Below are 16,421 nucleotides of genomic sequence, written 5' to 3'. Positions count from 1 at the left end.
GTGTACTTGTACTTTGTCTGTAGTATTAATGTGGTGTACTTGTACTTTGTCTGTAGTATTAACGTGGTGTACTTGTACATTGGTCGTAGTATTAACGTGGTGTACTTGTACTTCGTCTGTAGTATTAACGTGGTGTACTTGTACTTTGTCTGTAGTATTAACGTGGTGTACTTGTACTTCGTCTGTAGTATTAACGTGGTGTACTTGTACTGTAGTATTAGTTGTAACGTAGTCTTGTACTCGTGTAGTATTAACGTGGTGTACTTGTACTTTGTCTGTAGTATTTGTCGGTAGTATTAAGTACTTGTACTTCGTCTGTAGTATTAACGTGGTGTACTTGTACTTCGTCTGTAGTATTAACGTGGTGTACTTGTACTTCGTCTGTAGTATTAACGTGGTGTACTTGTACTTCGTCTGTAGTATTAACGTGGTGTACTTGTACTTTGGTCGTAGTAGTATTGTACCTTGGCCTGTCGGTCCCTCAGGGCGTGTGTGGCGGCGCGCTGGACGTCGCCCCCTGCTGACAGAAACGCCTGCTTCGCCTCGGCTTTAGAGATCTGGATCCCCCTGTCGCTCAGACTCCACTTCTCTTTGTTTGGCTCCTGAAAAACACAACGTCAGACGCTTTTCTCCAGGACTAAACCAGGACTAAACCAGGACTAAACCAGGACTAAACCAAGACTAAACCAGACTGACTAAACCAGGACTAAACCAGGACTAAACCAGGACTAAACCAGGACTAAACCAGGACTCCAGGACTAAACCAGAACTAAACCAGGACTAAAACCAGGACTAAACCAGGACTAAACCATAAACAGGACTAAACCAGTAAACCAGAACTAAACCAGGACTAAACCAGGACTAAACCAGAACTAAACCAGGACTAAACCAGGACTAAACCAGGAACTAAACCAGGACTAAACCAGGACTAAACCAGGACTAAACCAGGGACTAAACCAGGACTCTAAACCAGGAAACTAAACCAGCTACTAAACCAGGCTAAAACCAGGACTAAAACCAAGTTTAAACCAGAACTAAACCAGACTAAACCAGGACTAAAAGACTAAACAGGACTAAAACAAGGACTTTAAACCAGAACTAAACCAGGACTAAACCAGAACTAAACCAGGACTAAACCAGGACTAAACCAGAACTAAACCAGGAGTAAACCAGGTCTAAACTAGGAGTAAACCAGAACTAAACCAGGACTAAACCAGAACTAAAACAAGACTAAACCAGAACTAAATCAGGACTAAAACAGGACTAAAACAGGTCTAAACCAGGACTAAAACAGGCTAAATCCTGGATTAAACCAGGTCTAAACCAGGTCTAAACCAGGACTAAAACAAGACTAAACCAGAACTAAATCAGGACTAAAACAGGACTAAACCAGGACTAAAACAGGACTAATCCTGGATTAAACCAGGTCTAAACCAGGATCAAACCAGGTCTGAACCAAAACTAAAACAGGACTAATCCTGGACTAAACCAAGTCTAAACCAGGACTAAACCAGCACATTTTTTATTGTGTTTATTCTACTAAATTATTTTACTAATATTTCAAAAGTATCACATCTTTGTTTACTTTTAGTTTACTTTTATTTTTCTGAATTTAAAGCTGCACTGTGGAACTTTTCTGGGTTTCTTTATTTCTCTGCAATGGAAAGTTCCGCAGTGTGGCTTTGTGTGACGTGTACTTGCGGGTCGATTCTCCGGATTATTCTTCAGATTTTCCGCATGTAAATCGCGTTTTGTCGCCGTGTCTCGTCGCTGACCGTGTGCTGCGCGTTGCTCCGGGTCTTGTCCTGCAGCGTTGCCGTGGAGACGAGGACCTGGATCTGGGCCAGGACTCGGGGCAGGTCAGACTTCATCCACCTCCAGGGCTGAGGGTCCTGGGACAGAGTGAGGCTGGTGTACACCTCCTCTGGGCTGATCCCCTTCTTCTCCCCCTCCTGGAGAGACAAAACAGACAAAAACAATCAGAGAGAAACGTAAAGCCGCATCATGGAACTTTCCTGGAGGTGGAACGTCAAATAAAACGCCATAAAAATCACAATTACACACATAAATCTTGTCCGTGGAGAGAGAGGATTTTTACACCAGACTGTGGAAGATTAAAGCCCGAGAAAGAAGATTTAGAAACTTTTTGACTAAAGTTACAAGGCGACGTTTGAAAGAAAATACTGGGCCTCAATCATGAATCTAAACCAGGACTAAACAAGGACTAATCCAAGACTAAACCAGACTGATTGAACCAGGACTGAACCAGGACTAAACAGGACTGAACCAGGACCCAGGACTAAAAACAGGTCCCGTTCCATCCCGGTCCCAGTCCCGGTCCCAGTCCCAGTCCAGTCCCCAGTCCCGGTCCCAGTCTCCCCAGGTCCCAGTCTCAGTTCAGTCCTGGTCTCAGTCCTGGCCCTGGTCCCAGATTCATCCTGGTCTGATCCCGGTCTGTTCCCGGTCTCAGTCCCGGTGCGGGTCTCAGTCCTGGTCTGGTCCCGATTTGTCCCGGTTCACTCCTGGGTCTCAGGTCCCACTCAGTCCCGGTCTCAGTCCCGGTCTCAGTCCCTGTATGGTTCCAGTCTGGTCTCGGTCTAAGTCCGGGTCCCGGTCAATAAATTAATCAGTCTTTAAAATCGGAATAAACCAAACAGTTACTTCGGAATTACGTTAAATTCCGAATCATCATTTTCATTCGGAATTAATTGTTTACATGGAATTTTAAAATTAAATCTCTCATGTGAACGCGGAAAATGTGAAATATTCCAGACAAAACAAAAACATCTCCACTGAAAAAAAGCGTTTGATGGAAAAGTTCCAGAGTGCAGCTTTAAATCCGACTCCTCACAGGGCCCTCGTGCCCTCGTGCCGTGCCGTTGAGCCTCTCACCCGGATGAGCTGGATGAGTTTGAGTCCCTCGTCCTTCAGGATTCTCTGGCGTCTCGTCTCTTGGCTCTCGGGGGAGGGGTCTTTGGATTTGATTGACAGCGCGGGGACCCTCCTGACGGGCGACGGCGGGCGGCGGTTCAGCGGCGGCGGCTCCGGGCGCGGCAGGTCGCACATCTCACACACCGTCGCCGGGGAGTAGTTCAGGTACGTGCAGAACTGACACACCCACTGATCGACGAGAAAGAGGGAGAGAGAGAAAGAGAAGAGAGATAAAGAAGCAATAGAGGGAAGGAAGGAGAGAGGGAGAGAGAAGGAGAGAGGAGAGGAGGAAGGAGAGAGAGGAAAGAGAGAAGGAGAGAGGAGGGAGGAGGGAGAGAGGGAAAGACAGGAAAGAGAGGAGAGAGGAGGAGAGAAAAGAGGAGAGGAGGAGGAGGGAGGAGAGAGAGAGAAATGAGAGAGGAGGGAGGAGAGAGAGAGAGGAGAGAGGAGGGAGGAGAGAGGGAGAGAGGAGAGAGGAGAGAGAGGAGGGAGGAGAGGAGAGAGAGAGGAGGAGAAAGGGAAGAGGAGAGAGAGAGAGGAGAGAGGAGAGAGGAGGGAGAGGGAGGAGAGAGGGAGAGAGAGAGAAAGGAGGGAGGAGGAGGAGAGACGGAGAGGAAAAGGAGAGGAGGAGAGGAAGAGAGGAGAGAAGGAGAGAGGAGGAGGAGAGAGAGAGGGAGAGAGGAGGAGGAGAGGAGGGAGGAGAGAGAGAGGAGGAGGAGAGGGAGGGAGAGAGAGACGAGAGAGGAGAAAGGAGGGAGGAGAGAGGGAGAAAGGAGGGAGAAAGCGAGAGAGAGGGAGAGGAGAGAGGAGAGAGGAGAGAGGAGGAGAGAGAGGAGAGACGGAGAGGAGAGGGAGAGGAGAGAGGGAGGAGAGACGAGAGAGGGAGAGAGGAGAGAGGAGGGAGAGAGAGGAGAGGAGAAGGGAGAGAGAGAGAGAGGAGAGGGAGAGAGAGGAGAGGAGAGGAGAGAGACGGAGGGAGGAGGAGGGAGGAGAGAGAGAGAGAGAGAGGAGGAGGAGAGGAGGAGGAGGAGAGAGAGAGGAGAGGAGAGAGACGAGAGAGGAGAGAGGAGACAGGAGGGAGGAGGAGAGAAGATGAGAGAGGAGGGAGGAGAGACGAGAGAGAGAGGGAGGAGGGAGGAGAGGAGGGAGAGAGGGAGAGAGGAGAGAAAGGAGGGAGGAGAGAAAGAAGGAGAGAGGGAGAGAGGAGAGAGGGAGAGATGGAAAGAGAGAGAGAGAGAGAAATAAAGGAGGGCGAAGAGGGGGAGAGAGGAAGGAGGAGAAACAGGGGGAGAGGCGGTTAAGAGAACTCAAAAGAGGGCAGGGAGTGAGGGAAAGAGAGAGCAGAGGAGGAGAGAAGAAAAGAGGAGTGAGGAGAGAGGAAGAGGGGGTTAAAGAGAGCGAAAGAAAGGAGGACGAACAGAGGGAGAGAGGGGTTTAAGAAAATGCAAAAGATGGGAGAGAAGAGGGAGGAGAAAGAGAAAGAGAGAGAGAGAGGAGAGGAGAGGGGGGTTAAAGAGAGAGCGATAGAGGGGAGGAGGGAGTGAGGAGAAGGACAGTAGAGGAGGATGAAAAGAAAGAGGGTTGGAGGGAAAGTAGGAGGGAGGAGGAGGAGGATAGAGGGGGATGAGAGGAGGAGAAGAGGAGAGAGAGAGAAACGGAGGAAGAGAGGAAAAGAGGAAGAGGGGTAGGGAAGAGGAAGAGAGGGAAAGTAGGAGGGAGGAAGAGGAGGATGGGGCGTGAGAGGGAGAGGACAGGAGGAGGAGAGGAGAAGGAGAGGGGAAAACGAGGAGGAGAAAGGGAAGAGAGGAGGAACCGAAGAGAAGGAGATGAGAAGGGAGGAGAGGAGAAGAGGATGAAGAGAGAAAGTAGGAGGGAGGAAGAGGTGGCTAGAGGGGGATGAGAGGAGGAGAAGAGGAGGAAATGAGGAGGAGAAACAGAAGAGAAGGAGATGAGGAGAGAGGATGAAGAGAGGAAAAGAGGGAGTAGGGCAGGGAGGAGGATGAGGAGGATAGAGGAGGATGAGAGGGAGAGGAGAGGAGGAGAAGAGGGGCAAACGAGGAGGAGAAACAGAAGAGAGAGGAGGAATAGAAAAGGAGATGAGGAAAGGTGAAAAAGGAGATGAGGAGAGAGAGAGGAGGAAAAAAAAAGAAGTGGAGAGGAGGAGTGTATGTGTGACCTGGCTGTCTGGGTCCCCGGGCATGCCCAGCACGGGGGCGGGGGGGCGGGGCGGGGATGGGCGGGTGCGACAGGGTGACGGGCGGGCGCGTGGCCAGACGGGGGCGCTCACACACTTCACACAACACACTGCTGGCGGCGTTCACCACGGTGCAGCTCTTACACTGCCACTCTGAAAAACAACACAACAACACACAAAAACACACAAATCAACAACAACAACACAAAATCAACAACCAACAAACAAATCAACAACAACAACAACACAAAATCAACAACAACAATAACACAAAATCAACAACAAGCAACAACAATCAACAACAACAACAACAACAACACAACAACAAACACAACACAAAATCAACAACAACAACACAAAATCAACAACACACAACAACACCAAAATCAACAACAACAACAACACAAAATCAACGACAACACAAAAACAACACAAAATCAACGACAACACAAAAACAACAACACACAACAACAACAACAACAACAACAATCAACAACAACAACACAAAATCAACAACAACAACAAAACAAACAAAACAACAACAACAACAACAACAATCAACAACAACAACAACAACAACAACAACACAAAACACAACAAAAACACACACAAAAAATCAACACACACAAAACAACAAAATCAACAACAACAACAACAACACACAACAAAAACAACAACACAAAATCAACAACAAAAACAACCACACAATATCACTCTTTCACCAAGTCATTTTATCACAGCTCTTTTGTTGTGTCCTTGGGCAAGACACTTCACCCCCTTTTGCCAGTTTGATCACTTTTATTTACTCACTGGGAAGATCAAAGCTCCTATAAAATACACAAAACTGACTCTTGTGAAATCTGTGTGTCGTTTGATCATTTGTTTTTTCAAAATAGATCTCAAGTCACAGGCCTCAAGTCCGAGTCAAGTCCCAAGGGTTAGTCCATTTTATCAAGTCAAGTCTCAAGTCCTAAAAATAGTGACTCAGGTCTGACTTGAGTCCAAGTCACGACTTGCAAGTCCCAACCTCTGATAGAATTCGTCCATTCGTTTTTCAGTATAAAACCAGGACTGAACCAGGACCAAACCTGGACTAAACCATTTCAGTTCCAGTCTTTTCCCGGTCTCAGTCCTGGTCTCAATCACAGTCTTGGTCCCAGTCCTGAACTCAGTCCTGGTCTGGTTTCTGTCTGGTCTCAGACCTGGTTTAGTCCTGGTTCACTCCTGGATCAGTCCCGTTTTAGTCCTGGTTCAGTCCTGTTTTAGTCCTGTTTTGAGTCCTGGTTCAGTCCTGTTTTTAGTCCCCTGTTTTAGTTCAGTCCTGTTTTAGTCCTGTTCCTGGTTCAGTCCTGTTTTAGTCCTGGTTCAGTCCAGCGTTTAAGTCATGTAAACGGGAAACAGTGTAATATGGGCTCATTAAAGGGTTTGGGGATTAACTCTTCTTTATAAATAGTATTTCCCACAAAACTCATTTGAATTCACATGAAAAGAAACTTTTTTTTAACTAAACCCAAGTACCAAAGACTCTTCTAAAGTGTGGATCATTTTCTGTTTCCTGGGTCAGTAGGGGGCGCTGTGTCAGAGGTGATGTGTGTGAAACAGAACAGACCGGTGATGGAGGAGGGGGGCTTGTCCTCGGCTCCCACCCCAGAGCTGAGGCCTCTCCGTGGGCTTTCACACTCCTCACACAGCACCTCGTGACTGGAGTTGGTCTTGGAGCAGAGCGCACACTTCCACGAAGAAGAACTGCTGCGAAACAACAACACAAAGTCGGTTTCAGCGATGAAATCCAGCGTGTTTAAACCTAAAACACCTCTCTCTGATCTGAACAGTCTCTCAAATTCTGGAGGTTCTGAGCTTCTCAAACCTAAAACAAAGAACAGCAGGGGGAGCAGGTCAGGTCCAGGTGTGAAATCTCTCATTATGGGCTTGAATGATTCTGTTAATACAGGAGTCTCCAACCTGTTGCTCGGGAGCTGCCTGTATCTCCCCACCCCCTTCAAGCAGCTCACCAAGGGATTTATGAACTACACAGATTGTGCTGAATAAGCAAATTTTTATAAATCAAATGCCTGTTACTAGGCCTGTAACAATAATCAATAAATCAATTAATTGTACGATAACTTTTAACAAGCTCGATAACTTCTCCGGCCGTGATAAATTCTATTTGCATGTTTGTTTGTTTTCCTCGCTCTCTCTCGCTCTCAAAGAGACTGAATGTTAGACGTTTCTATCGCTCTGACTCGTCTCGTTTAACAAGTGTAATGACGCTTGAACCAACGTGTGCAGTGTTTATCGACACAGTGGACACGTGCGCAGCCTGAGTGCAGAAAGCTCCGCTGTCTGTGCGGTGAACATGAAGCACAAGCTAACGCCGCTGTCAGAGTGACAAATCTGTTCATCTCCGAGTGCCAAAACAAGTCACGATCCTGAATCAACACTGGTGACCCGGACACATCAACAGCCACATGCGTCAAATACAGCGAAACGCAAACGACGAGAAGAAATGTCTAAAACCCAAACAGCCGACATAAACCCAAACCTGTGCGACAGAACTCACCCTGCCCGCAGGACGACCAACACGATACAGACAGGACAGAGACTCTTATAGAGAAACAGGATCCTGTGTCGCGGGTTAATACAAACACTTCAAGACCAAAATGTCGAGGCCACAGCAGCAGCCACAGAGAGACGAGACACAATATTCCAATGCAAGTAAATGACTAAAATAACTTTTAAGGGTAATTTTTATTACAGAGATTTAATAATCCATTTTATTTATTGTTTTGGTTGTGTTTGGTTCAACAATAGTTTATTCAAGTGCATTTTTTAACAAGTCCTCACTGTGAGCCAGACACATTAGGTTAGTCCTGTGTTAACAAGTCTGTTTTATTTAGGCCTGTTGTTTTTGGTTGTCTTGCAGTTCCTGTGTTATGTAAAGTTTATTGATCTTTGAAAGGGTGTGTTTGCATTTTTATTCCATGATCGTTATAATAGTTGAAATTGGTCTCAAAATGTCAATATTATCGTTTATCGCAATAAATTCTTGGTCAATTAATCGTGCAGCAAAATCTGTTATCGTTACACACCTACCTGTTACCATTGTACATGTACCATTTTGATGCCAGACTTTGTGCACCAATAAATGGATAATGGTTTTTGTTTTGTAGGCATCTAAGTGTACCTCATCTAAGACACGTTGTGGCTCTTATGTTTACTCCATTTCTTGTTACCGCTAAAACTTGCAGCTCTCTGGCATTTTTGTTTTGTAAAAGCAGCTCACTGGAGGAAAAAGGCTGGAGACCCCTGCGCTAACATGACCCCACACTCAGTGCATTTCAACAGGCCGAGCGACAAACAGAAGCTGTAAACAAGTGTGTGTTAGTTTCAGAGTAGTGTCAGTGTAGTTAGCTCCTCCCCGTCCAGCAGCGTCTGACCAGAACTGAAGAAGCAGCATTCTCCTTTGCCGTGGATTCGACCTGGACGACTGAGGGATTCTACTCATCGGTGAGGAGGATACAGACCTGTGCTTCCTGGTCTTGGCTCCAGGGGGCAGCGTGGAGGTGACTTTGGTGCGCTGGTGTCCGGCTCGCTCTGCGCCGCTGTGGTACAGTTTATCACACTCGGAGCAGAGGCCCTGAAGACACGAAACACAGTGTACGGAGATACGGAAGATCCCACAGATGGAGCAGTTCTCTGAAGGGAAAGAAACGAGGAATCAGACCCACAACCTCCAACTCTGCCACAGGAAGGACACGCACACGACACTCAGAAACATCAGGAGTCGAACCCACAGCCTCCAACTCTGTCACGTTTACATTAGAGCTTTAATTCAGAATAAAAGTAATCTAATTCTGACTAAAACTTAATTCTGCTTTAAAAAGTCCATGTAAACACTTAATTCCTAATGAAAATGGTTATTCGGAATTAAACTTAATTCTGAAGTAACTAAATCCGTGTGTCGTTCGTTCATTTGTTTTTCAAAATAAAACCAAAAATAAGAAAACAAAAAAAACAAAACAACGATTTTCTTCATTATTTGTCTCCAAAACTAAAATGAAAAAAATGGATAACAGCTGTTTCCTGTTTCCGTGAGTTAACCTGCGATGCCGGACTTTTGCGCCGCATACGGACTGAACCAGGACTAAACCAGAACTAAACCAGGACTGAACCAGGACTGAACCAGGACTGAACCAGGACTGAACCAACCAGAACCAAAACCATTTTCAGTCCTGTTCTGTTCTTTGCCTCAGTCCCAGTCTCAGTCCTGGTCCTGTTCCCGGTCTCAGTCCTGGTCCTGTTCCCGGTCTCAGTCCTGGTCCTGTTCCCAGTCTCAGTCCTGGTCTGAGCCCTGGTCTCAGTCCTGGTCCTGTTCCCAGTCTCAGTCCTGGTCTGAGCCCTGGTCTCAGTCCTGTTCCCAGTCTGGTCCCGGTCTAAGTCCTGGTCTCAGTTCTGGTCTGGTCCCGGTCTGGTCCCGGTCTGATCCCGGACCTGTTTTAGAATTGTTATTGTTTTTTTCATTTTATCCAGTTTTTCATTTTAGTTTTGGAGACAAATAATGAAGAAAATAATTGTTTTTAATTTTCTTATTTTTGGTTTTATTTTGAAAAACAGATGAACGAATTACACACGTATTTAAGTGTTTGGTTTATTACGATTTTAAAGCTGAATGAATTTCTTTCTGGATCATGTTTCACGTTTATTCTTTTTAAAAATAATCCCGGTGGTTCAGTTCATGCTCGTTGTGTCGTTCTTCGATCCGGCTCCACCAGTCGTGTCTTCGGACTTTGATCCACGTCTCTTTGGATTTGTGAGTGGGATGCGGGAGTGGGCTGAGGTAGAGCAGCCTCACGCTCACTTAGTCTTCTTCCTCACTTCTCCTCCTCAGCCGACAGACGTAAAGTGTGATGAGACAATTCTCCAGCTGCTGCTTCACAATTATCATCGGAACCACTGCGGGAAAAGTTTGGGTGGTGTTTGTGTCCGTGGAGCAACGACAAACCGAGATGACGGAAAAGCCGGGAGCAGCTGAAATGTGTGTTTTCTTCCGGTCGATGTAAAAACGTGATCAAACAAAGATGATTTAATGTTTTCCGTGTAAACTCGAAGGAGAATATTTTAATTCTGAACTATTTAATCCAGAACAAATCATTCGGAATGAAAAAACCTCATGTGAACGTGGGCATAAAGAGAGAGGATGACCACAGGGAGGACGTGCACGCTCCACTCAGACAGATCAGGAGTCGAACCCACAACCTCCTCGTACCTGGGTGCTTGGGCTGCATGGACTTGGGCCCCCGCTCGGCCCCTGTGTGCGAGGGGCCCCTGGAGGAGTGGTGTTTGGAGGGGAACCCCAGAGATTTACTGTGTCCGGACGAATGAGCCGAGAACTGAGAGCCGACGACGTCCGTGTTCAAACCCACGTCCTGGAAAAGACGGAAAACAGCGACGTGAGGGAATATTACAGGCTGAAAATTATCTGGAATTTTCTTTATCTGAATACTTAAAGGTGCATTGTTGGCCTGGAATGTTTCACAGCATGGCATTAAACTTTTCTATCTTCATTTCTTCATTCTTCAAACCTAGCTTATCCTCAAGATGCACTAATCAAGACCAAGACCAGTCCCAGGCCACAGGGTCCCGAGACCAGGACAAGATCAAGACCTCTGAGGGTCGAGACCGAGACAAGACCAAATCCAAACGCCTTCGAGACTGAGACAAGACCAAATCCAAACACCTTTGAGACCGAGACAAGACAGAGTCCAAACGCCTTCAAGAGCGAGACAAGACCGAGTCCAAACGCCTTCAAGACTGAGACTAAGACCGAGTCCAAATGCATCAGAGTCCGAGACGGGACCAAGACCATAAAAAAAACTGTCTCGAGGACCAAGTTACAGGTCAGATAAATTTTTTTCATGCGTTTTTGAACTCTAAAACCACCTGTAATTGAATAAATGTAAGGTAGAGCTGTTTAATGACACACTGTGGAACATTTCAGGCAGAGCAATGACATCTCCAAAGAAACGAGCAGGTGACGAACCAAAAAGTGACATCGTTCATCTTTAAAAACACTTACCTTGTGTCTGAGCGTCGGGATTATTCTCTCATAAAACTCTGGATGTGGATGGGCCTCCTGCGCACAAACACACACAAACATGTATTTACAGTTTAACCTGAGCTGGAGACAGGTGAGACAGGTGAGACAGGTGAGGCAGGTGAGGCAGGTGAGGCAGGTGAGGCAGGTGAGACAGGTGAGGCAGGTAAAGATGGAAATGAGCCACACTCACTATAGTCTTGTTGTGCATTAAGATGTGTCGTGGTATAGCGGCTCAACAGCCCCCATCCCTTAGAGTTATAATATTTCCAGCGGCTCTGAAAACTCTCTGATGATGCGCAGATGCACATGTGCACTGGTTGTCGTGTGGATATAGTGTATATAGTTGAAAAGCAGCATTTGGATTTGGAAAAAGGGCTGCTGCATCTCTTCAGCTCTCACTGTGGCAGCTTAGGTCAGAGTCCTGCACCAGGTCGGGTACCCGTGGACTTAAAGGGCCCATCTCATGTAAAATCAACCTTTCACAGTTTTCTACCTTCTAAGAGTGATGTGTGGGCTTTGTATTTGTCACTGAAGTGGTTTTTAGATTTAGTGTATTTTTTAATAAATTGCAGCGTATTTCTGCCACCCTCCCACGTGACAACAAACTAAAGCTGCTACAACGAGGACGCGGCAGATACACCTATGCAACGTTTGACGTAGCAGAAAACGCTTCACTCCCGACCCCCTCCCCCGCTCCACCACCTCGCCCCACATCGTCTGACAATTCCTACATGAACACCTAAACAAAAGCGACAGCATAAGCTCATTGTTCTACACTGCAGTGTTCATGATATAATAAGTTTATCTACTAGTGTTTATTAATCCTTTACCAATCAGTAATGTTCAGCTGATGTGGACGCGGTGCTTGAGCTTCGTGCTCCTCAAAGTCCTCGTCCGATTCCGGGTCCAACACATGCAGCTGAACGCGCTGTATCTCCATGATGAATAAAAGTTTATTCCTACACTATCAGGGTGCACGTCTGTCTCCCCCTCCCTCCCTGAGATGGCGGAGGAAGGGCGGCTCACTCGTCGCTTTGGAGGGCGGAGCCTGTGCTTTCTCAGGACGGGCGGGGGGAGGAGCAATAATCGGACTTTCATAGTTCCTGGTCTGAGACTGTCTCCAAGAAATCAGTAAGATTTAACAACTATTGTGTCATGGTTGTTCCAAAACCCAAATTGTGTTTGTTTATGTGCCGAAGATACAATGTGAAAAGAATTATACATTTTTTTTACACATTAGAAATTTTACATCAGATGGGCTCTTTTAGAGACAGAACCCCGAGCCCACAGAGCAGGTTTCCACAGAGCGCGATTGGGCGACGGCTGCGTTTACCTCTGTGCAGCACAGAGCTCTACACCGGTCCTTTCGCCTTTGGTCACCTGATGGTCTACGAGGGCGCACCTCTGAGAATGATTAGTTCTGGTTCAGTTCTGGTTTAGTTCTGGTTTAGTTCTGGTTCAGTCCTGGTTCAGTCCTGGTTCAGTCCTGGTTCAGTCCTGGTTTAGTTCTGGTTCAGTCCTGGAATCAGTTCTGGTTTAATCCAAGTTTAGTCCTGGAATCAGTCCTGGTTTAGTTCTCGTTCAGTCCTGGAATCAGTCCTGGTTTAGTTCTGGTTCAGTCCTGGAATCAGTCCTGTTTTAGTCCAGGTTTAGTCCAGGTTCAGTCCTGGTTCAGTCCTGGTCCAGTCCTGGTCCAGTCCTGGAATCGGTCCTGGAATCGGTCCTGGTTTAGTCCTAGTTCAGTCCAGGTTTAGTCCAGGTTCAGTCCTGGTTCAGTCCTGTTTTAGTCCTGGTTTAGTCCTGGTTTAGTCCTGGTTCAATCCTGATTCAGTCCTGGTTCAGTCCTGGTTCAGTCCTGGTTCAGTCCTGGTTCAGTCCTGGTTCAGTCCTGGTTCAGTCCTGGTTTAGTCCTGGTTTAGTCCTGATTCAGTCCTGGAATCATTCCTGGTTTAGTTCTGGTTTAGTTCTGGTTCAGTCCTGGAATCAGTCCTGTTTTAGTCCAGGTTTAGTCCTGGTTCAGTCCTGGTTCAGTCCTGGTCCAGTCCTGGTCCAGTCCTGGAATCGGTCCTGGAATCGGTCCTGGTTTAGTCCTAGTTCAGTCCAGGTTTAGTCCAGGTTCAGTCCTGGTTCAGTCCTGGTTTAGACCTGGTTCAGTCCTGGTCCAGTCCTGGTTCAGTCCTATTTCAGTCCTGGGTTAGTCTTGGTTTAGTCCATGGGCGGGTAATGGGTGGAATGTTCACAGGTCCAGGCGGGGGCAGGTTTCCAAAAATGGACCCGTGCAGGACTCTGGGTCGGGTCATGTTGGTCAAGTGCGGTGGTGGCCCAAAATGCCCCGTGGATTTATTTTTGCTGTTATCGCGTCAGCCCTACTGTGCCGTCTCTTTACACATAAATAAATAATAAAGTGTGCTGTGCAGAGAGTACCTCACCTTGATGATCATCTCGATCTCCATCCTGAGGCTCATCACCTCCAGAGTGACGGCTGCCACTCGGCCCACGTCCGGAGTCAGGATGTTCTCCGGGAAACTGAGTCCGTCTGGCTCCTGGAGAGAGTACCCGTACAGAGAGAGCACCCCACGACCGCCCTGAGACACAACACAGAACAATCTTTGAGAGAGCACCCCACGACCTCACAACAATCTATAAGAGAGCACCCCAGGTTCGGTCCTCGGTCCTGGTTTTCCTGGTTCAGTCTGGTTCAGTTGGTTCAGTTGGTTCAGTCCTGGTTTCCTGGTTCAGTCCTGGTTTAGTCCTGGTTTAGTCCTGGTTTAGTCCTGGTTCAGTCTGGTTCAGTCCTGGTTTCAGTCCTGGTTTTCAGTCCTGTTTAGTCCTGGTTCAGTCCTGGTTCAGTCCTGGTTCCTGTCCTGGTTCAGTCCTGATTCAGTCCTGAGTCCTCAGTCCTGGTTCAGTCCTGAGTCCTGGTTTAGTCCTGGTTCAGTCCTGTTCAGTCCTGGTTTAGTCAGTCCTGGTTCCTGGTTCAGTCCTGGTTCAGTCCTGTCCTCCTGGTTCAGTCCTGGTTCAGTCCTGGTTCAGTCCTGGTTTAGTCCTGGTTTAGTCCTGTCCTGTTAGTCCTGTTTTAGTCCTGTTTTCAGTCCTGTTCAGTCCTGTTTTAGTCCTGGTTTCAGTCCTGTTAGTCCTGGGTTTAGTCCTGGTTCAGTCCTGGTTCAGTCCTGGTTCAGTCCTGGTTCAGACCTGTGTTTAGTTGTCAGTCCCTGGTTTAGTCCAGTCCTGGTTCATCCTAGTTCAGTCCTTCAGTCCTGGTTTAGTCCTGGTTTCCTGTCCTGTTCAGTCCTGGTTCAGTCCTGGTTTACCTGGTTTAGACAGTCCTGTTTTAGTCCTGTTTACCTGGTTTCAGTCCTGGTTCAGTCCTGTTCAGTCCTGTTTTAGACCTGTTTGTTTTAGTCCTGGTTCAGTCCTGGTTCAGTCCTGGTTTTAGTCCTGAGTCCTGGTTCCAGTCCTGTTTAAGTCCTGAGTCCCTGGTTTAGTCCTGTTTTAGACCTGGTCCCCTGGTTCAGTCCTGTTTAGTCCTCAGTCCTGGTTAGTCCTGTTTTCCTGGTTCAGTCCTGTTTAGACCTGGTTTAGTCCTGGTTCAGTCCTGGTTTAGTCCTGGTCAGTCCTGGTTCAGTCCTGTTTAGTCCTGAGTCCGGTTCAGTCCTGTTCAGTTCCTGTTTCACCTGTTTCCTGGTTAGTCCTGGTTCAGTCCTGTTAGTCCTGTTTTAGTCCTGGTTTAGTCCTGGTTTCAGTCCTTCAGTCCTGGAGTCCTGGTTCCAGTCCAGTCTCTCCTTTCAGTCCTGGTTTCAGTCCTGGTTCTAGTCCTGTTTTAGACCTGTTTTAGTCCTGGTTATCCGTTGTTTTTTCATTTTGGTTTTGGAGACAAATAACGAAGCTAATCGTCGTTTTTTCGTTTTCTTATTTTTGGTTTTATTTTGAAAAACGAGTGAACGAACGACACACAGATTCCCTCACTCTTCTTTTTTAATCCTGTCCAGTAGAAATCCAAATAATCTACATAAAACCGTGAGTCCCGTCGGCGTTCCGTAGGATTTGGGGGAGGAGCCGAGTCGCTCACCTGGATGGCGTCGACCGTGGCCCTGAACACCGGGTTGTTGTGCTTCACCGTCCTCCAGAACTTGGGCCTGTTGGGGTTGGTGAGGTTACAGCCGTACTTCTCCAGAATGTTCAGAGCTGTGGACAACCTCTGCAGCGACGCCAGGGTCTGGAACGGAGAGAAACGAGTGAGGAGACGAGAGGAGGAGAGAGGAGGAGAGGAGGAGAGAAGAGGAGGAGACGAGAGGAGAGGAAGAAGAAGAGGAGGAGAAGAGGAGAGGAGGAGAGGCAGGAGAGGAGAGAGAGGAGGAGAGGCAGAGAGGAGGAGAGAGGAGAAGAGAGAGGAGAGAGAGAGAGAGAGGAGAGAGGAGAGAGAGAGAGAAGAGGAGAGGAGAAGAAGAGAGAGAGGAGAGAGAGAGGAGGAGAGACAGAAGAGAAAGAGAGAGGAGAGGAGAGGAGAGGAGGAGAGACAGAAGAGGAGAGAGGAGGAGAGAGAGAGGAGAGAGGAGAGAGAGAGAGAGAGAGAGAGAGAGAGAGGAGAGAGAGAGCAGAAGAGGAGAGAGAGAGAGAGAGAGAGAGAGAGAGAGGAGAGAGAGGAGAGAGAGAGAGAGAGAGAGAGAGAGAGACAGAAGAGGAGAGGAGAGGAGGAGAGACAGAAGAGGAGAGGAGAGAGAGAGGAGGTCAGAGGAGAGGAGAGTCAGAAGGTCAGAAGGTGAGAAGGTCAGAAGGTCAGACCTCTTTGCGGTTGCTCCCGGCGCTGTTCTCGATCACCAGCGTCTCGGCCGTGATGTGGTGATACTTGGAGCCCGGCGGCAGGGGCAGGTTGGCCATGGCCATGACGCCCGCCCACACCTCCACCTGCCGCTCGCCCGAGTACAGACACACCTCCGTCTGCGTACGAGTCTGCTGCAGCTGCTCCGACAGAGAACGCATCCTGCAGTCTACAGCGACCAACAAGACCTGGTTTAGACCCGGTTTAGACCCGGTTCAGTCCCATTTTAGTCCTGGTTTAGACCTAGTATAGTCCTTGTTTTAGTCCTTGTTTTAGTCCTTGTTTAGTCTTGGTTCAGTCCCTTTTTAGTCCCGGTTTAGTCCTTGTTTTAGTCCTGGTTCAGTCCCGTTTTAGTCCTGGTTTAGTTCTGGTTTAGTCCT

At 47.6% G+C, this 16,421-nt stretch overlaps 1 protein-coding gene across 1 annotated transcript in view; it reads right to left on the bottom strand.

The window, feature by feature from the left end:
• LOC110174110 (E3 ubiquitin-protein ligase RNF31) overlaps nt 1-16,202 on the bottom strand; it is a 34,066-nt gene extending 17,864 nt beyond the window's left edge. The window contains 12 exon segments of the mRNA XM_055151671.1: nt 465-602; nt 1,776-1,952; nt 2,893-3,120; nt 5,108-5,162; nt 5,164-5,278; nt 6,735-6,874; nt 8,656-8,821; nt 10,392-10,551; nt 11,202-11,258; nt 13,652-13,807; nt 15,292-15,438; nt 16,005-16,202. Of these exon segments, the coding sequence (XP_055007646.1) occupies nt 465-602; nt 1,776-1,952; nt 2,893-3,120; nt 5,108-5,162; nt 5,164-5,278; nt 6,735-6,874; nt 8,656-8,821; nt 10,392-10,551; nt 11,202-11,258; nt 13,652-13,807; nt 15,292-15,438; nt 16,005-16,202 (1,737 nt within the window).
• Between the last annotated feature and the right edge of the window lie 219 nt (nt 16,203-16,421).

The sequence above is a fragment of the Boleophthalmus pectinirostris genome, unplaced genomic scaffold (genome assembly GCF_026225935.1).
Source record: "Boleophthalmus pectinirostris isolate CB_2022bp ecotype Guang Dong unplaced genomic scaffold, ASM2622593v1 HiC_scaffold_16, whole genome shotgun sequence".
NCBI lineage: Eukaryota > Metazoa > Chordata > Actinopteri > Gobiiformes > Gobiidae > Boleophthalmus > Boleophthalmus pectinirostris.
The sequence above is the reverse complement of the archived record's forward strand: the minus strand, read 5'-3'. Positions and strand labels throughout refer to the sequence as shown.